At 47.5% G+C, this 21,944-nt stretch overlaps 1 protein-coding gene across 1 annotated transcript in view; it reads right to left on the reverse strand.

Moving 5' to 3' along the window:
- ACOXL (acyl-CoA oxidase like) overlaps positions 1 to 21,944 on the reverse strand; it is a 360,344-nt gene that overhangs the window by 274,060 nt on the left and 64,340 nt on the right. The window contains exon 9 of the mRNA XM_075562669.1: positions 10,865 to 10,899. Coding sequence (XP_075418784.1) covers positions 10,865 to 10,899 — 35 coding nt within the window. The remainder of the gene's footprint in view (positions 1 to 10,864; positions 10,900 to 21,944) is intronic.

Raw genomic sequence — 21,944 nt, forward strand, 5'->3', positions numbered from 1 at the left:
ACAAACCACCAACAGAAGGAGGGGTCTGCTCTCCCACTTAATTTCAGAGGGCTCACAAAGAGAACCCACAGCCAGAAAGGACCCCCGGCACTCGGCTGCCCACCAGAAGGACAATGGTTGGAACACAGCAAGGACTCCACCGGCTTCCATCGACCCGACAGCCCTGGGAATGCACAGGCAGTTCTGCTCTGTCCTTGTGGATTAGGGTGAGCTGGACCAGACTCAACCGGAAGGGTTTGGTCTGGGTGTACACACTCAGACACTCAGTAGAAAAGTGGCCAACAAAGGCAGAGGGGCCGCAAGAGCCCTGCGGGATTTTCAGGGGAAAAGTCAACTCCTCCATTTGGCACTGAAACACTGGGGACAGCTCATGGGGGGCACCGATGTTTCAGGCTTGATTTACAAATGGCCCAACCAGCCAATACCAATGTCATTCATCCATGCCACCTCCGGCATGTCTGAATAGAACGGTGCTCCAGAGACCCTGAAGTGACTGTTTGTTCCTAAATAGACCCCTATGCACCCCCAGGAACACCCGTGGTCCCCCAGCAACACCTTAGTCCAAACCGAACTCACTGCCATCAAGTCAGCACTGACTGACAGCCACCCCGAGGTCCGAGTTGAACTGCTGCTGTGCCATCCATTCTTGCCAACCCAGGACTTTCCAGAAGATGGCAATCGTGCACGGATGCTGCCGTGCTTACTGGAGCGCGCAGTGAGAGCTCCAGCTCTGTCGGAAGAATGCCTGGAAGACACAATCTCTGAGGAGCCCTCCTCTGTCTCGGCCATATTTAGATGTCACTCTACAGACACGCCCAAGCCTTCTGGGTCACTTGCTTGTATTGGTTGGGTCAGTGGATCCCCAGGCTCTGTGAGTGGCCCAGCCCAGTCCCTGAGTTGCGGGGATTGCTTTTTAACCATCGCCTTTGCTGGTAAAGTCCTCCGACTCCTGCACAGAGGGCATGCAGCTGCCGTGGGCAGGTGTTGGTTGATATTGGAGCTGCCCTCCTCCACGCCTCGGTCCTAGCCCCTCAGGTCCATTGCGAAGGACCTTGGAACTCGCAGAGGAATCTCAACAGAGAGCTTCACCTCCCCTCCCCCTCCCCGCGAAATACCCTTACTCGCCACTGTAACTTTCACAATCTACTTATTTTGTCTTTCTGGGTATAGGATCTTGCGTGTATGTTTGTTTTCAGCTGCATTTACTTAAATGCCCATGACCCTCTGCCTTGCTCTTAGCAAAGGGCAAGGTGGCCCAGGGTAAACATCCCTGGAAAAACAGCCCGAGGAGAAGCTCCATTTGCCTGAATGTCTCCTGGTGAGAGCTGAGAGGGTGGGGGTGGGGGGACATGTGGCTAAGGGACACGGGTGTCCGATCCTGAAGAGGCACGCTCATGCACACTCACTTCCTCCTCCCATCTGCCCAGGTCTCTGCAGGACTGTCCTTGGAAGGAGCAGGTCTAAGTTTGTGACGGAGGCTGAGCTACTAAGCTACAGAGGCCAGGCTACGGCAATGAGGATCCACCCCACAACTCCCCCCTCCGCCTCCAGACGCCTCTTCCTGACAAATGCCGAGCAGTAATTTGAGGACCATGTGCCCCAGAGACCCACGTTACCAGCCTGCCAGGAACATCTGACTGAGTCACTGGGTCTGCCTCCCATTTTCTCACTATGAAGAACTGAAGATGGTTAAAGATTGTCTTCCTCTAAGACAGCAGTTCTCAACCTGTGGGTCGCGACCCCTTTTAGACCCTTTCACAGGGGTCACCCAAATGATAAAAGTAGCAAAATGACAGTTATGAAGTAGCAATGAAACTAATTTTTTGGTTGGGGGTCACCACATGAGGAACTGTATGAAAGGGTCATGGCATTAGGAAGGCTAAGAACCACTGCTGTAAGTGGTCCGCCTCAAAACCTGTGAGATGTGTGTGTGTGTATGTACAAATTTTCTTCACACACTCCTGTTGTGCAGTTCCTGTCCAGACAGCCGCCACTCATCCATTAGTCTGTGGTCTCATGGTCCCTGTGTGTTCCTGTGGTTGGCAGCTACGCCAACAGTATTTCGAATGTCACCAGCGTCCCTCACAGTGAACAGGTTCAGCAAGCTTCCAAACCAAGAAAAGACTAAGAAGAAAGAAGCGACCATGCACTTCTGAGGAAGTAGCCACTGACGACCTACGGATAGCAGCAAGCATTCCTGATGCAGGGCCAGAGGAGCTGCCGCTCAGGTCGGAAGGCACTCAAAGGATGACGGCGAAGGGGTTGCTTCCTCAAAGTAGAGTTAACCTTAAGGACACGAGTGTCCAAAGCGTGCAGGACCTGCATTTGCTGACTCAAAATGTGAAGGGATACACATATCCATGAAAACTCTGAACATGTAATAGACACAAGTATCCATTTGGAAAATGGGAAGTCATCAAAAATCGAATGGAGTGGGAGAAGGCCAATATCCTAGACTTTGGTGAGCTGAATGGACTGGTGTTGGTGATTTTGAATTAGACAGCCATGTAGTCTACTATGCCAGGAGTGACCAGTTAAAGAGAAATGGCATCCTAGCTATCATTAAACAGAACTTCAAGAACTACAAGGGGGAAACAAAAAAATCCCAAAAGAAAACAAAATGGAAAAAAGCTCTGCGGGGCAGAGTTTTTTTGTGGTACACATTTTCCCCCCACTAAGCAAGCATCCAGCAACTCGCTGTGAGTCAGTGCACCCAGTGGCATCACCTGGGAAGGTTCTCTTTGGTCACAGGGACCAAAGACAGCTTTGCTTGAACCTCCTTTTTTGTGATGGTCGGTTTAAGCCACATCACAGCATGTGGCTGTGAAATTTTGTTTCCTGCTCAGAAAAAAATGCCACAGAAACTGTTGTGATGTTTAACACAGCTTACAAAGACAGTTCTATGGGAAAAACTCAAGTGTATGAGTGGTTTTCTCGTTTCAAAAAAGATGAAATGTTGATGGATGACAAACCTTGTTCTGAACATTCGTCAAATTCCCTAACAGACAAAAATGTCTAATTGTAGTACATTTGAAGTTCATTCCACCAAGTCAGACTGTTAACCCAGCTTTCTGTTTAGAGGTTCTGAAAAGATTGCATAACAGTGTGTGTGACAAAAAAAGGCCTGATTTGTGGCAGATGAGGGACTAGTTTGGCCATCATGACAATGCACCTGCTCATGCAGCCATCTCAGTGTGCCAGTTTTGGGCAACAAACAGCATGTCTCTCTTGCTCCACGCACCTTACTCACCTGACCTGGCTCCATGCAGCTTCTTCTGTTTCCATGAATGAAGAGTGACATGAAAGGATAGTGATTTGATGAAGTAGAAGAGGTGAAGAAAAAAATGAGGTGCTGTCAGCCATTCAACAGATGAGCTTGAAAAATGTTTCCAAGAATGGAATCACAGATTTGACAAATGTATTAAGTGTAATGAAGAGTACTTTGAAGGCTAAAAGGTTGTTTTGTTAAAAAAATTAAATACATAGCTTCAGGGGGAAAATTCCACCCTTCACATATTAAAGTACAATGTTGTCAATGATAGGATAATATTCCATCACTACAAGGAAGACCAGTTAATATGACTATAATTCCAATTTATGCTACAACCGATTATAGCAAAGATAAGTAAATTGAAGATTTTTACCACCATAGGCAATGTGAAATTGATCCAGCATGCAATCAATATTCATTAATAATCACTAATGATTGATATATAAAAATTGGAAACAAAGAAGGGTCATTAATTGAAAAATATCCCTATGACAGAAATGATAGTGGGGATTACAAGTGTGTCAGTCTGGGTGCATTCGAGAAACCAATCTACAGAAACGCATGTAGAAGAGGGAGCTTTATATAAAGAGTAAGTGCACATCAAGAAAACCTCCCAACCCAGTGCTGCCCAAGGCCACAGCCCAACATTAGCCCATATGTCCAACACCAATCCACAAAGTCCTCCTCCATCTCACAAAACACACGCAATGACGCCGACTGCAGGAGGACAGCACAGTCAGTGAATGTGTAAGCATCTCAGTGCTGGCACGGGTCTCCACACGGGTGCTCCAGCACCCAGGGCTGCATCGGGGTAGGTTCATGTGGCTTCTCCTCAGCGTGTCTTGCAGGAAGTGAGCCTTTCCAGCTAAAGCAGGGAACTGGCTAAGGCAGCTGCACCCTGGTCCGACCATCACAAAACAAGAGACCCGAGAACTAGAAAGGCGAGGCTCACCGAGCCATTTATCCCTCTGCCCTTCAATTAACCCCACATGTGTTTATCGGCCAGGTTGGCACAATAAACTAACTAACTCAACAAGATAGAATTTAACGATAGATCAACGACTTCTTCATGGTGAATGCCTGTTTTTACAGCACATAAAGAGCTACTCTACGCATGGACCTCACAAGATGGAGCACACAGACCATGTGTGGGAAAAGATAATGAAGAGACACAACAGCATCTACCAAAATAAGGCCAGGGGCTAACTCCGCACAGACCACCATGTGCACGTTCACACTGATGCTGGAGAAAAATTAAAACAAGCCCATGAGAGCCAAAGTACAACCTTGACTCTATCCTGCCTGAATTGAAAGCCCATCTCAAGAGTGTCAGAGTCCTCTGACACACTGCACACTAATGACTGAGGACCAGATGAGTTGTGGGAAGATAAAAGACAAGGGGAAAAGAAAAGATCAAAACAGATGTCAGAAGAGCTTCAGATGTCTGAAGCTAGCTTTTGAATGCAGAGTAGTTAAAGCAAATGGAAGAAATGATGAAGCAAAGGGACTTCATAAAACACTTCGAAGGCCAGAGTGAAAAGACAAAGTAATGTATTATAATGAAATGTGCAAAGATTTTGAGTTATAAACCCACAAAAGGAAGGACACCTTCAGCATTTCTCACACTGAAAACAAACTGAAGGAAAAATCCAAGCCTCGAGTTGTACTACTGAAGGATTCCATGGCCCTCGAGTTCTATGTGCTGGAGAAAAATGTTGGAAGTCTCAGGGACTGCCAAAGAACCAACAAATGTGTCTGAGAAGAGGTACAGCCAGAATGCTCCTTAGAGGCAAGGATGGCAAGATTTCATCTCATGTACTTTGCATGTGTTTTCGGGAGAGACCAGTTCCTGAAGAAGGCCATCATGCTTGATAGGAGCGGCAGCAAAAAAAGAGGAAGGCTGGGAGTGTGACAGGGGAAGTTGGGGGAGGGGCAGAGGGGACAGGGAGCTAATAACCATGAGCGCAAGAATGAAGAAAATGGATGTTCTGAAATAATTGATTGTGATGATGATTGTGCAATTCATCTTGATGTGATGGAACTGTTGAATTGTATAATATATGAATGCTATGCCAATAAAACTGTTTGAAAAAAAAAAAAGCAATAAAAGTTACAAAATAAAAAGACATGAGAATGGTTGCACAATTTCAGGTCACTGGTTCCCCCTCATTGGACATAGGGAGACTGTCGGTATATGCACCTGTGTGCTTCATATTATTGAATGATGGATTGTTAGAAGATTCGTAAGAGCCCCCCAATAAAATGATTAATTAAAAAAAACCTGTTGGTATATGTCCCGTTGTGTATATTTACCACACCAACAAAAATAGTTTAAATTAATTATATAAGAAAAAGGAGAGCCCTGGACAAGCTGGATGGACACAGTGGCTGCACCAATGGGCTGAAACAATCGTGAAGATGGCGCAGGAGTGGGCAGTGTTTCATTCTGTGGGACGCGGGGTCATCACGAACCAGATCAGACTTGACCGCACCTAGAGCCGCAATGGGAGCAACAGATTGGACTACAAAGGAAGCGTCGAAAGAAGCTGGACGGAATGCAAAGTCACTGTAGCAAAGAGATTATTCGATGTACAACCATCACAGGAGGTAGCATATAATCAAGAAACGGTTATACTCAGGGGGAAGGCCAAGATTCCTTGAAGGCGCTGGTGAAAAACGAGGCTCCAGGGATTGATAGGATATCAATGGAAATGTTTCAGCCATCTGATATAGCGCTGGAAGCACTTTGCTGATCCATGCCAAGATATTCAGAAGCTAGCCACCTGGCCAACCACCTCAAAGAGACTTGGGCCTATTCCAAAGAAAGGCAGCGCAGTCGAACGCAGACAGTATCACACGATGTCATTAGGACTGCGTGCAAATAAAAGGCTGCTGAAGATCATTTTTAAAGGGTTGCGGCAATGTGTCAACAGGAAATGGCTAGAAATCCAAGCAGAACTCAGAAGAGGGCGTCGAATGAGGGATCTCATCCCTGTTGTCAGATGGATCTTGGCTGATATTAGAGGATACCAGAAATATGGTTACCTGTGTCTTATTGACCATGAAAAGGCAGTTACCCTTGAGCCCCGGTGGCATAGTGGTTATGAGTTGGGCTGTAAACTACAAGTTCCACAGTTCAAATCCACCAGCAACTCCACAAGAGAAAAGCAAGCTTTCTACTCCGGTAAACAGTTACAGTGTTGGAAACCCACAGGGACAGTTCTACTCTGCCCTGCAGGGTTACTGTGAGTCAGTATGCACACAATGGCAGTGAGATTTGTTTTTGTTTGTTAAAGTCAGTTGACTGTTTGGATAATAATTTTTTTTTAATTCCCGTGAAGAAGGGGAATTCCAGAACATGTAATTGTGCTCATGCGGAACTTGTACATAAACCAAGAGACAAGTCTTCAGAACAGAACATGGGGCTACTTTGTGGTTTAAAACCATGAAAGCACGGGTCGAGGCAGTACCCTTTCATCATACTCATGAAATCTGCATGCTGCGCAAATAATCCAAGAAGCTGGATCTGTAAAGAAGAGCGCAGCATCAGGATACGAGGAAGACACATTAGCAACCGCTGAACACACAGATGACACCACGTTGCTTGTTAAAACTTAAGGGGACTTGAAGCACTTCCTGATAAAGATCCACGTCTACAACCGTCACTACAGATTACACCTCACAAAAAGAAGAAGAAAAAAATCCTCACAACCAGATCAATAAACACCATTGTGCTAAACAGAGAAAAGACAGAGGTCGGCAAAGCTGTCAGTCACTAATCAACGTCAATGGAGGCATTGATCAAGAAAGCACATGCGTTGGGCAAACCTGCTGCAGGAGACCTCTTTACAGTGTTCTACAAATCAAATGAGAGCTCAGGTGTGCCTGAACCACGCCCTGGCAATTCCAGCGGTCGCTCCTGCTGAACAATCATGGAAGCTGAACAGCCATTAAGGAAGACGGAAGAGTTGCTGGATCTGAATGACCGTAGTGGAGGAGAATAATGAAATGACTCAGATTGCCAGAAGAACGGAGAAATAAATCTCTCCAGGGAAGTACAGCAGGAGGCTCCTTGGAAGCAAGGCTGGTGGGACTTCATCTTACGTACTTTGGACATGTTCTCAGGAGAGACCAGTCCGGGGAGAAGGATGTCATGCTTGGTAACGCAGAGAGTAAGAGAGAAAGAGGAAGACTCTCAATGAGATGGAAAGGCACAGTGGCTGCAGTCTTGGGCTCGAACATGGCAGGGGCTTGGGGGAGGAAGCAGGGCGAGGCCGGATCTCATCCGGTTGACATAGGGTTACCATGCGTGGGAACCGACTCACTGGCATCTAACAAGAAGGACAAGGTCTTGAATTCCTTTTCCAAAGTGTTTGAAATGCACCGTTCACCATTTGGTTGGAGTCTGTAACGGACTGCATTTTCCAGAGATGGCCACGCCAATACCTCCCCTGTGTCATCTGCTCCTGGTACAACCTTGTGACCAACATGCCTTCCACACCATGCTTCCCAACTGCACAGGACTCCGTGGTCGATTAGAAAGCAGGTCCCCCTCATCAGGAAAGACCAAAGAGCAGAGCTCTTTCAGCTTGGAAACGAAGAACAGACGAGGTGCCTCGGCACCCTGACTGGACTCAGGAAGGGTAGCACGTGTCCTGTGGGGTCTCTGACTTAGCCGCGGGCAAGCCCCATGCCCACGGATGTCTCCAAAATGCACAAGTGGCCGTGAGTGGCTCGGGAGCAGCCTTCCCCCCATAGTGTCCAAAAAACATCTCCCATAGACAGCTTTCTCCCCCCACACTTGCTGAGTGGTTTACAGCATCCCCTGCACTCTGTAGCAACCCACACAGCTCTTCGGCAATCTCCCAAAGGCTTAGCCATTGCCAATTTCATCCGTGGGGAGAGGACCTCTCCAGAAATAAGAGTCCGGAGGAAGACACACTGAAGCCTAGTGTCCACTGCTGCACCCTGGGGAGGCCAAGGGGACAGTGTGAAAGAAAGTGAGGGCACTGCTGAGCAGCCCTGGCATGCTGCTCTCATGAATTCAACATTTCAATATATTCTGATGGGTGCAAAGGAAAAAGGATGAGATCGCTTCTAAAGGAAACAAAATCAAAACACAAACAAACAAATCACTGCCATGGAGCCAATGCTAACTCATTACAATCCAATCAGACAGGGCCACGCTGCCTCTGAGAGTTGTTGAGAGTATAATTATTTACAGGAGGAGAAAACCTCAGTTTTCTCCCCAAGAGTGGCTGGTGGTTTTGAACTGCTGACCTTGTGATTAGCAGCCCACTCTGCCACCAGGGCTTCTGCAATGAACCCCAAGGCAGGAATTAGGAAGCAAAAAATAGGGCATGAGCTTGACTCTAAGGAGCTTTGGTGGCATAGTGGGTTATGAGTTAGACTGCTGACCATAAAAGTCAGCACTTGAAAACCACTCGGGCTCTGTAGGAGGAAGACAAGGCTTTGGCCTCTCATCCAGGTTCTACAGGACCATCCTAGAGGGCTGGGATGAGTCAGAACCCACTCAATGGCAGCGAGAGCCTTTCTCAGATGTTCTGGAGGAAGGCGGGGAGAGCTGCACCGACAACACCTAGCCCGGCTGCTTTTCCGGGCCTCCGTCCACTCCCAAGCCGGGGGTCCCCAGATTTTGTTCCTCACACTTGGACTGAGTTGTTGTATAGCAACCAGTCAATTCTGACACAAAGCCACCCGGGCGACAGAGTACTGATCCATAGGGATTCCTTGGCAGCAATCTTTACCAGCTATTGTTGCTGGGTGCCTCAGACTCCATTCTAACCCATAGCAACCCTATGCACGACCGAACACAACCCTGCACAGTGGTCCTGCTCCATCATCACGGCGGTTCCTGTGGCATCCACAGTGCCAATCCTTCTCCTTGAGGGCCTTCCGCTTGCTCTCTGCCCCTCTCCTTTACCATGCACAATGTCCTTCTCCAGGGCTGGCGTCTCCTGACAACCTGTCCCAACATGTCTCGCAATCCTGGTCTCTAAGGAGCGCTCTGGCCATACTTCTTCCAAGACACCTGTGTTTGTCCTTTTAGCCATTCTTGGCATTTTCAATACTCTTCTCGAGCACCACAATTCACATACATCGATTCTTCTCCGATCTTCCTTATTCAATGTCCAACTTTCAAGTGCACATGAAGCAATGGAGGAGAATACGACGGCTTGGGTCAGGTGCATTTAGTCCTCAAAGCAACATCCTTGCTGTTCAAAACCCTAAGAAGGTCTTGTGCAGCAGGTTTACCTATTGCACACGTCTTTTGATCTCTGGACTGCTGCTTCCATAAGCATTGATGTGGACCTAAGTGAGACAAAGTTCTTGAAAACTTCAACCTTTTCTCCATTTATCATGATGTTTCTTATTTGTCCACTTGTGAGGATTTCAGTCTTCCTTACATTGAGTCGTAATCCATCCTGAAGGCTGCAATCCCTGATCTTTATCAGCAAGTGCTGCAAGTTCTCCTTACTGTCAGCAAGCAAGGGAGTGTCATCTGCACAGCTCGGGTTGTTAATCAACCTTCTCAATCCTGTTGCCACACTCCTCCTCCTATTACCCAGTTTCTCTGATTAATTGTTTCTCATGCAGCTTGAGCAAGCATGGTGAGAGGATACGATCCTTTCCTGATTTTAAGCCATGCAACATTCCCTTGCCTGTTCAAACACCTGTGTCTTGATGCCGGTACTAGTTCCTGCTGAGTGCAATGAAGTGTTCTGGAACACCCATTCTCCTCGTGGTAATTCAGAGTTTATCATGGTCCACATGGCCAAATGCCTTTACATACTCAATCAAACACAAGTAAACATCTTTCTGGTAGTCTCTGCTTTGAGCCAAGATCCCTCTGACATCAGCAATGATATCCCTTGTTCCACATTGTCTTCGGAATCCAGCCGGAACGTCTGGCAGCTCCCTGTCAATGCACTGCTGCCACCCTTATTGGATGGTCTCCAGCAAAATTTTACTTGGGTGAGATGTCAATGACATTGTTTGGTAGCTAGAGCATTCTGATGGGTCACCTTTCTTTGGAACGGGCACAGATATGGATGTCTTCGCTTTCTTCCAAATTTCCTGGTAGAGACAAATGAGTGCTTCTAGTGCTTCATCAGCTTGCTGAGACATTTCAATGGTATTCCATTACTTTCTGGAGCCTTGCTTCTGGCAAATACACTCAGTGATGCTTAAACTTCTTCCTTCGGCATCATTGCCTTTTGCTCCTGTGCTACCTCCTGAAATGGTGAAATGTCGGCTAATTCTTTTCGGTGTAGTGACTCTGTGGGTTCTTTCTATCTCCAGATACTAGTCCAAGGTCCTTGCATTAGAACATCACCTTTAAAAGAAATGGGCTACTTGCTACAACTTTTATATGAACACCTTAGTCCTTCAAATAGCAATTGACGTAGACCAATCAAGCACACAGAATGATTTAACCTCATGCTTTGACACGTGCATATATGAAGAGCAGCCACACACACACACAAATAAATAAATAAGGCCAAGATCTTTAGACTATAGCACACCAATAGTAAGAACATTTTTTAAAAGAAAAAGAAATTTAAATTTTACCTGTGGCTATACCGAATGGCTATCGTCAACCCAAGCTGTAATTGAAAAAGAGAGACAAAAGCATTAAGTAGTATCAAGAATATGTGGGATAACCAAGAGAATTAACTTAACACGGTCAATTATTCCTAAAAGGCTCTCTTTCTAATGCTTCATCAGTAACACATTTTAACAATAGATCTTTAGTTTCAACTTAGCTCTTAGAGGATATTTACATTTTAGGAGGAAGTCTTACCCCCCAAACATCTCCTGTCATTGGAGCCAACTCATAGCGACCCCGCAGGGCAGCGCAGGTCTGCTTCATGGGCATCTTTCCAGGAGCAGACAGCCTCATCATTCCCCAAGCAGGGACTGGCGGGCTCTGACCTTCCAGTTAGCAGCTGAGTGCTTAGCCAGTCTATACCCAGGTTCCTGCAAAGGTCTTAAAAGGGCCTCGAAACACTTCACTGTGAATTAGACCGAAAGTCTGTCTCATCAGGAAAGACTTCTAACACCGAATTTTCTTAGCTCTGAACCAAAGGTGGGAATGCAGCTTCAGAGCGATCCAACCACTCCCTTAGGAAACCACAGCCACAGGTCCTGGGGTTAGTCTCCCCTTCCCCCAGGGGATACTCCAAGTGGAGTGCTCATGGGGATAAGGGGTGTTCAGCACAGCTGTCACACTGATCCCAGAAGCCCAGGGCCAACAAGCCTCTGCTCTGGAGGCAGGAAAGAAATCGAGCCCAAAATAACAATGTGAAATCAAGAGACCGCCTGCTTGGGTGCACACAATTGCTGGGCACAGCAACAAAAGGCGTCGAGGTGAAACTGTGATTTCCTCTTTGCACTGCGGGGGTGTCATGGAAACCTCTCATGCAGTAAGTGGGGGCCAGATCCTGCGATGTGGGCCTCAGCTGGTTCACGTGAGGCCATCGCTAACTAGCAAGCGTCAGCAAGTTACTGAAACTCTCAGTGTCTCAGTGTTTTCGACTGTAATGTGGGAAAAAAAACAACCCTGCTTCACAAGACAAATACTGTACAGATGAAGTTCTTTTTCTATGTGCATGCTTAACGTCTACAGGTCTGCGGGCTCCCTGATGGACAGACAAGAGAAACGATAACCTACCACCACTGTATGGTCAGCAATACTCCACTCAAGAAAGTGCTATTGTATGATGGAATTCAATTGTTGAGTTCCTTTTGGGAACTTTGGAGTTATTTTGGCATGTGAAAAAATATATAATCAGAGCCAAACATCCCTATACTACACTCAAAACCAACTCACTGCCACCAGTTGGTCAATTCTGACTCGTCAACAGGCTTGTCAGAAAGCTATGGCATTAATAGTGTGGCAAACGCACAGCAAGGGCATGGATTCTTCAGTGGTAGCATCCTCACCTCCTGCGAGGGAGGTCCAGGTGCAATTTCTGGCTAATGCACCTTATGATCAGGCATCACCTGGTCTGTCTGTGTAGACTTGTGTGTGTGATGCTATGATGATGAACAGGTGTCAGGCAAACTTCCAAACTAAGACTAGGAAGAAAGGCCTGGAAATCTACTTCCCAAAATCAGCCAGGACGAAATCTATGGGTCACAATATTCAATCATGAGGATGGCAGAGGACCAGGCATGTCCTTCTGTAGAGCATGGAGTTCTATCAAGTCAAGGGTCCACCTGACAGCAGTTAACAACAACAGACTTGTAGCAGTTCCAAGCCCAAGCATCATGTCTCATATAATTTTTTAAAGAAATGTCATCCAAATTGTGATAGGTAAGTTTATTGTTCCAACTGGCCAATAGGAACATATAAAGTTGTAGTTTGATTGGAGGGCAAAAAGACAAATGGCTCAGCAAGGCCCGCCCCTCTCTCTCTTGCTTTCTGGTGATCAGACCAGCATGCAACTGTTAGTTCTTTGCCTCAACTTGTGAGCTATGCTACCCATGGGACAGCCAACTCGTTACTAGAGCTTGAGGTTAGCTTCGAGACCTTCTTCGCCACACTGCTGGTACATATATCGTTTGAGCTTAAGGCTGTCGGTTCCTGTCATCTTCCATTGCTTGAGTTCAATATCCCATCCGGGCCTGCTTTGCTAAACTCTGGAGCGGCTGACTATTGGTGACCCACCCTGCTGTTTGCTGCCTGTGGCTGGACTGCCTGCATTGCTCTAGGGAAGACTCAGCTGTCTGCTTCCTTGACCTTGGACCCAGCAGCCTTCGTGATTTGAAGGACTACTAGTATATTAACAGTTCCACAGAAGAGAGTTGAACTGAGTCCTCTGTACTCTTTTGTGGACTAATTAGCTGTTCTATTTCTTCGAGCTGTATATATCTATCCAAATACATATATATAATCATAAGTGTCCTGGTTTTGTTTCTCCAGAGAACCCTGTCTAACACACTAAGTTATATCTGAAGATGCCCAGACACATCCCCTCAGTCCCCTGACTTCAGCAAGGGCTGGGAGAGTAAAACAGTTGCGGTAAGAAAGCCCGACGCTGCTGTCCAGCTCCACCTACTGCAGACCCGCTGCACAGCTAGGTGCAGGACAAGTCAGCTGTGCACCAACACACACACCAGAACACAACAAGCAAGGCTCAGTTGCCTACTCTCAGGGGGAACACAGCAGAAAGCCTCATCTTTCTCCCGAGGAGCAGTTAATGGATTCAAACTACTGACCCTGTGGTTAGCAGCCCAATGCAGAACCACTGTATCACTGAGGCTCTGATTGTATACCATACTCCACTGAATTAACCCCACTGTCTAATTATCTATGTCAACTAAACCAGGAGGACATTTTCTTTGAGACATAAGGCAACAGAAGATACCCCAGGGACACCAAGAAATTCAAGGACAAGGAGGAAACTTCTTTGAGAAAGAAATGACACAGAAACTCTTGCCAAAAGATGCTGGTGAGGCTTTCAAAGGATACAGTGCCTGAGGTCTTAAAGGCTTGAAGATAAACAAGCAACCATCCAGCTCAGAAGCAAAAAAGCCCACATAGAAGAAGCACACCAGCCTGTGTGATCATAAGGTGTCAATGGGATCAGGTATGGGGCGTCTAAGACCCAGAACAAAATCATACCCAATGTGAATGGGGAGGGGGTGTGGAGTGGAGGCCCAAAGCCCATCTGTAAACAATTGGACATCCCCACAGAAAAGTCACAAGGAAGAGATGAACCAGTCAGGGTGCAATATAGCACTGATGAAACACACAGCTTTCCTCTAGTTCTTTAATGCTTCCTTCTCCCCACTGCAATGACCTCAATTCTACCTTACATATTGGTAGAGCATGTGCACTGCTACAGATAAGAGCCCGAAACACAGGGCATCCAGGATAGATAGACCCGTCAGGGCCAACAATGAGAACAGAGATACCAGGAGGATAAGGGGAGGTTTGGGGGAGAAAGGGGGGATCGATCACAAGGATCAACCTATACCCCTCCCAGGAGGACAAACAACAAAATGTGGGTGAAGGGTGACAGAGGATGATGTGAGATATAAAAATAATAATCTATAACTTATCAAGGGTTCATGAGGGGGTGAAGGATGGGGGGAAATGAGGAGCTGATACCAAGAGCTCAAATAGAAAGAAAATGCTTTGAAAATGATGATGGCAACATACGTACAAATGTGCTTGACACAATGAATGAATGTATGGATTGTGATGGGAGATGTAAGAGTCCCCAATAAAAGTATTTTTTAAAATGCCGGTGAGCAGAAACTTACAGACTTCACCTGCTGGGTAATGACATTTCCTGGGGTTAGAAAATGCTGGCTTACAGTTAGGTTAATTATGAAGCTAACTTTACCAGCTGAATATTTTGTGAAGTGTTTGGAATACCGTTTAACTGGAGGCTTCTCCACAAGTAGAAAAATCAGTCCTCACTGGAGTAAGGAGGGGAGTGGAGATCAGGAGGTGGGCAAGAAGCAGTAAAAAACCCTAGAGGAGTTGTTAACTGGCAGCTGCTGTGGGGGGGGGGAGGGGCTGGAAGTAAATCCTCCTTAAAGGTGACCTTGAAGGAGGCATTTTTATTAGCGATTCCCTGGCTTCTGAACCAAGGGTGTCTTGCTGTCATTTTTAAAGGACCCCCTTGTTAAGGAGTGTGAAGCAGAGAAGCTCCAGTGGGCAGAGCTGGCGTGACTCAGGCCAAACCCGCCGCTCTCCCTGCAGGCCTCCATGTGGAAACGCCTGTTGGAGACCTGCTGGACCGCGCCCAGGTTGGAGCAGACCCTACTTAGCCACGGAGCTGCGTCAAGGGTCTCCTGTACCTGCTCTTCCTCACGCCTACGCAGAAGCCATAGCTGACAGTAGAGAAGTCTCTGCGGTCGCTATGCGTTAGAATGAACTCGATGGCAGAGAGTTTGGTTCGGGAAGGAGGATGCCAAGCCAGCCGAGCCGATGCCGACCCTGCAGGACAGGGAGGAACTGCCCCTGTGGGTTTCCAAGATGGTAACTCTCCATAGGACTAGAAAGCCCCGTTTTCCTCCTGTGGATCAGCTGGTGCTTTCAAACCACTGATCTGGCGGGAGCAGTCCAATGCATAGCCACTCGGCCACCAGGCAAATATATCTGAGTAGTCTGCCAAGAAAGAGGCCAGAGTTGCCCTTCTCGCTGGGCTTTAGCCACCGCCGTAGGTCAGCCAGGCTTCTCCGAAGGCCCCACACTCTGCTGGGAAGGAAGGCTTTAAGCAAGTCCCAGCACGACTTGGGGTGCGTGCATACGTGCACACCCCCCCCACACACACACACAAGTGCTCCCTGTGCTCCTGCCTCTGTGCGCACACTTACACCCACACTCACACCTCTGCACACCTGCATGCACATCCACGTGTAAGTGAATGTGCAAGGATACACATACAGATTACACTCTCCCATGTGTGCAAGCAGGATTAGACACGGGCACACATACCTGTATGTGCGCACACATAAGCATGCGTGTGCTGACCCACACACAGCGTGCGCTGACCCACACACAGCGTGCGCATGCGCACACAGACGCACAGGCACGCACGTTCCCATGTGCACAGATCCACTCTGTCAGAGAGGACCAGGAAGGCCCTCAGACAAAGGCAGCCTCAGACAACTGACCCTTTTGTTGCTGTTCTCAGCAGGGACCACGAGGGGCAAGAGGAAGGAGGCCAGGGGGTGGACCCCTGACCCCGGGGCCAGCTTGGCTGAGGCCAAGGGGGGTGGAGGTCAGCTGGAGTTTTGTGCTGCCAACCTCCCTGGAGACGCCTCCCCAGGACACACTGTAAGTACTTCCAGAAAGCGTTTACCAGCTCCCTGTCAGAGCGCTTCTTCTTTTTAGACTTCCACAACGTGTGAATAACAAAACCTAAATCGCTTTTTTAATGGCAAGGCAACAAGTACTTATACATGTTTCCAAATCTCCACCGGCCACAGAAACCTTTTCTCCGGCTGCTTCAGCCTGAACACGCTCCTTTTTATCCACAGCTGACCCAGGCAGCTGGTTTGCATCAAGTCTGAGGGGTTTCTATATGACCCAGCGAGCTCAGACAACAGGCCGACCTTCCTGCATTACAGGGTAATCTGAGAATCACTGGCCATAAAACACCCAGAAGTGTACCAGCTGTAGATGGCTATGCTCTAGAAAGCACCACGTAGCAGGCGCAGCTCTTTAAAAATAATAACCATCATTCCAGGACACGTTTTTGTAAAGAGCACATCTTTTTTTAAATGTAAAAATAAATAGTTTCCACTCTCTCCGTCGTCCCCAGGGACCCTGGGTCAATCACAGGATTAACACACTCAGTTGCTAACCAAAAGGTTGGAGGTGCCTCGGAAGAAAGGCCTGATGCTCTCATTCCAAAACCCAGCCACTGAAAGTCCTACGGGGTGAAGTTCCACTCGGAAATGCGTGAGGACGTCATAGGTCTGAACTGGCTGGACTGCAAACGGTTTGGGTGTTTTTTGGTCTAGAAGACACCAGGACAATGTCCGTGCAGGTCCACATATCGCCGCCAAGTGTCTCCTCCCTAGTGCCCACGACACTGTTGGGAATTTCAATTCTTCCTGTGGAGGAGCTCTCGAACACACCAAGGCCAGGGAGCGGCTGGGTGGGGAAGGAGAACCCATGGAAGGGCAGGACCCAAAGCCACTAAGCCAGGGAACGGAGCACCAGGCCCAAATCCAGAACTCTCTAGACTCAAATGCAGAAAGACACCACTGCTGCCTAGTTGACTCTGACTCATCATGACCCGATAGGACAGAGTAGAACTGCTTCCTAGCTAGCATTTTTGAGATTTTCCATCTTTATGGAGCAGAAAGCCTCATCTCTCTCTCTCTCTCGGGGAAGATGGTGGGTTTGAACCAGCCACCTTGCAGTTAGCAGACCAACACCTAACCCACAGCACCACCAGGGATCCTCTCTCTAGAGCAGGGACAGGGCCCAGCACAGGCTAGGAGAAGGCTGTGAGGAAAGGGAAGCCCAAGGGCTCTGCTGCTAGCAGAAACATTGATGGCGTGAACCCGCCCATCCTGCCCTGCAGGAGAAAGGCCGGGCAGTCTGCTCCATCAGGTGTCCTCCAGAATAGCAGGAAGTCAAGGGTTGGACACTGAAAACACCCACGTGTTAATGTCCTCGGAATTTGGCCAAGGGGCTGCCAGTCCGCAGCCTTGCTTCACATCTTGCGCTGCCAAAGTTCCCTTCCGGTTTTCGCCATCTCAAATCCAAATCCGTTTGTGACAAATCGGAGCTGATCCCGCATGTGACCGGTGAGCCTTCCCTCCCTTTCCCACAGGACACACGGACTTTGCCCTTTAGTCCTTGGGCTTTGAAGTTGTTGTTGTTGTTTTGTTTTCATTCCAAAGGACCCAAGAATTATAACATCACAAAACAAACTGTGAAAGAACAATCGGCTTTTCTTTATTCCTCCTGTCTTTCAACACCAAAGCAAGCACTGTCCCTTCCCCCTCTTTATGGGCAACCCTGAAAAGGAACAGCGGGAGAAAAGGCAGGTGGTGGGAGCAGGTGCCACCTGAACACAGCCCCCATATGGGTGGAATCCCACGTGAGGGAGGCATCCCGCGAAACGCAACAGCAAGGATGCCGAAGAGCGCGGGAAATCCACTGTGGAAAAGGAAATGATCCTGTGGACAGTTTCCATGACGAGGGCACCGTAGAGTCACATGCAAGGAGCCCTGGTGGTGGTGCTATCAGGTACATGCTGGACTGCTGACCACACGGTCAGAGGTTCAAGCCCACACACTGCTCCGAGGGAGAGAGATGAGACTGGTGTTGTAAAGAACCCCAAACTGGGTTCACGTTGAGTTGGAATCAACTCGATGGCAGTGGGTAGATGAACAGCGGGTAGAACAAATCATAAAGAAAAATAACAGAGTCCATGTACCCTTGACCCAGTTTCCCCATCTTGCCAATCTCTAGTACAATATCCCCACAGGATACTGACATCTGTAGAGTCAGTGTACCAACCATTCTCATCGCAAGGATCCCTCGGCTGACCTCCTACAATACCTCCACTTCTCTCCCATCCCAACTTTTGCCTTAGCCCCTGACAGCCGCTCACCTGTTCTCTGGGTCTGTTTATATAAAGAGAATCAAGCAGTATGTAACCTCTCAAAACTGCCCCCTTTTTTCCTTTCTTTCTTAAAGTATCTCTCTGGAGATTCTCTCACACTGTTGCATATAAGCAAGCATCTGCTACTTTGCATTACTGAGTCATATAAGCATTAGACAGCTAACCACAGGGACAGCGGTTCAAAGCCACCGGCCACTCTGCAAGGAAAAGTTGAGACTCTCTGTTCCAGTAGAGATTTTCTTTTCTTGTTTTTAAATAGAGCATTTATTTTATCAGACAAAGACAAGGTGACTAGAGAAACATATCATCTGCATGAGAGAGACCGTTAGCCCGAACTGATACTGGGATCCAAGAGTTTGCTGACATCCTGGACTCAAAAGGGACATAGGGAAGGTCCAGGGGTTGAAGGGCTGTAGTTACCAATGGCACTCCCCACATAGGGCCCTGAGCCATGACTGGAACATGCTCCGGTACAGACGTGCGCCCTCAGAAGGCTATCTCAACACAGGGCCTCTGTGAGTCAGAATGGCCTAGGTGGCAGGGGGTGTTCCACGACAAAGAAGCTGTGGTGGTGTAGGGGTGACCTGCTTGCCCACCTTGGTAGTCCTGGGGAGATTCCTGCCCAAGAAACCCTAGAGGGCAGTTCTACAGGATCCTAAAAGATCCCTATGCCGGCACACTACAATGACACTCTGTGGCAAGGAGGCACCAAGGTTAGCTTCACCATTCAGCCCCGGAGAAACAGCTGATTTGCTTTTTAGTTTGGGGGCTATTACTTTTTTAAAAAATCACATTCATGTATTTTTGCATGAATGCAGCTTTTCATATGTCTGGGATGAAAGGCCCAGACTGCAACGACTGGGTCGGTCATATGATAGTGTGTGTTTCCTTTCATAAGAGATGCCCTAAATGGTTTCCAGAATGGCCATGCCATTTCACAGGCCTGCCTAACAGAAATGATGAAGGGTTCTTATTTCTCTGCATCTCTGCTGGCATTTGATGCTGTAATTATCATGTGTTTACCTTTAGCCACTCTGCACGGTCCATAGTGATCCCTCCGTGTGGTTTTCATTTGCATTTCCCTAATGGCTAATGATGTTGAATGATGTTGAACATCTTTTCATGTTCTCATTAGCCATCTGGATTTACTAGCAAAATGTTGCTGAAGATAATCAGAAACAACTGTAACCATACGTGGTCAGAGAACTGCCAGAGTTTAAGTCAGATTCAGAGGGAGATATGGAACCAGGGGTGAGATTCCAAGACCGTAACTGCTTACAGGAGTAGAAAGCACCACAGAGTGCCTGGTGGTTTTGAATCGCTGACCTTGCAGTTAGCAGCCCAATGCACAAACCACTGTGCAACCAGAACGCCTTGAATGGCAGGCAGTCCTGGGGTATGTCAGTGATAAAGGTCCCAGCTTCACAGCACCACGTAAGTCACCGCGGTGTGGCAACGAGAGAGGTAGTGGAAGAATGTAAGTGCATATAACATGTGGTCGGACAATATCTGACATAGGACGATTGTTTCTATTATTACATGGGAGAGGGAAGGCTTGAATGCCAAAATACCAAAAATAAAAAATAAAGGTTTTACTCTGTGCCATTTTCTACTTTACTGTGTAGTAGGACTGTTTTAACAAGAGCTGGTATTCGTTGTTGAGAGTGAGAGAGAGAGAAGAAAAAGTATGGAAAGGGGCGGGGGGGGGGGCGGGGAAGCTGTTAGAATGCAGATTCCCATGACTACAACTTGACTTTCTTCCTGCCTGACTGGCATTTGTCTCTGAAAGAGTCTGTCTTTATCCACCTGACACATGGCCATTTGGGCAAGAAGATACAGTTCAATCATGTGCCACCTTGGCTCGTGGACACATGGAGACCAAAAAGACAAAGATGCAAAGCACAAGTTCAAGAAGAAGTGTCAGAGAACAGAGACAATCTCTTATAAGTAGGTTTGACACGTCCACTCCAACAAATTCTCCCGAAGATGCCACGGTGTGATTTGCATTTTAGGTCAGTGTAACCAAAAGAAAACTCCCTGATGGTGCAGTGGTTAAGCGCTCGGCTGCTCGCCAAAATGTTGGCGGCTTGAACTCATCCAGCCTGCTCTGCAGGAGAAAGGCTGGCAGCCTGCTACCCAAATCCTACAGGGCAATTCCACTGTGCTCCATGAAGTCACCACGAGTCGAAATCTACTTGCTGGCACCTAGTCACAAGAACATAATCAAAAGTTGTTCACTAATAATGGATAGGAAGGCTTACTTCACATTGTGAAAATGTCTACTAGTCAAAGAAATCTACAAATGCAATGCAACGCCAATCCAGATCCACACTCCATTCTTCAAGGAAATGGGAAAAACGAATCACTAACTTTATCTGGAGAGGGAAGAGACCCAGAATAAACAAAGAACTTCTTAGGAAGATGAACAAAATAAGACGCACTCCACTATCTGACCTCAAAATTTATTATACAGCCACAGTAGCCAAAAGAGCCTCACACTGGTACAATGATCAGCTCATACGCCAATGGAGCAGAATAAAAAACAAACAACCAGAAATAAGCTCTTCCACCTACAAACAACTGAACTGTCACAAAGAAACAGAAAACATTGAAAGGGAAAGAGATAGCCACTCCAACAAACAGTGCTGGCAAAATTGAATCGCCACTCGCAGAAGAATGAAACAGGACCTACAGTTCATCCCGTGTACACAAATGAACACAAGATGGAGCAAGACTGAAACGTAAATCCCAGAGCTATAAAGACTATCACAATGACACCCCAATTAAAAAGGTATTTTTTTTAAAGAAAATAACAAATGTTAGAAAAGGATTCGGACAGATGGGACCTCTCAGAATACACTGCTGGTGAGTCTGTAACTATGCACAACTGTGGAAAGTGCTCCGGTGCTACCTCAAACAACTGGGGGTGGGAAGTCCATATAACCCAACAATACTTGTGCTGGGTAGATAGCCTACAGAAGAAAGAGCCGTGCACGCGCAGACATACCCTCCCCTGCTCATCACAGCACTGTCCCCAGTAGCAAGAAGTTGGAAACAGCCCAAATGCCCATCCGTTCTTCCATAGGAAAATGGATGAAGACAAATTTGCCGCATACGTACGGTGGAATACTTCTGTTGCTGCTAGGTGCCAACAAGTCCGTTCGGACGCATAGCAACCCTATGTTCAACCGAAGGAAACACTGCCTGGTCCTGGGCCATCCTCGTGCTTGCTCTTGTGCTAGAGCCCACTGTGTCAGTCCACCTTGTCGAGGGCTGTCCGCTTCTTTCGCTGCCCTTCCACTTTACCAAGCACGGTGTCCTTCTCCGGAGACTGGTCTCTTCTGACAAAAGGTCTAAAGAAGGTGAGACAAAATTTGGCCACCCTGACCTTCAAGGAGCACTCTAGTAGTATTTCTTCCAAGACGGACTTGTTGGCTCTTTTGTCAGTCCATGGTACTTTGAATATTCTTCACCAGCTGCATACTTCAAACACAGCCATTCTGCTTCAGTCTTCCTGATTCAATGCCCAACTTTCACTTGCATAT

This window comes from Tenrec ecaudatus, chromosome 11 (genome assembly GCF_050624435.1).
Source record: "Tenrec ecaudatus isolate mTenEca1 chromosome 11, mTenEca1.hap1, whole genome shotgun sequence".
NCBI lineage: Eukaryota > Metazoa > Chordata > Mammalia > Afrosoricida > Tenrecidae > Tenrec > Tenrec ecaudatus.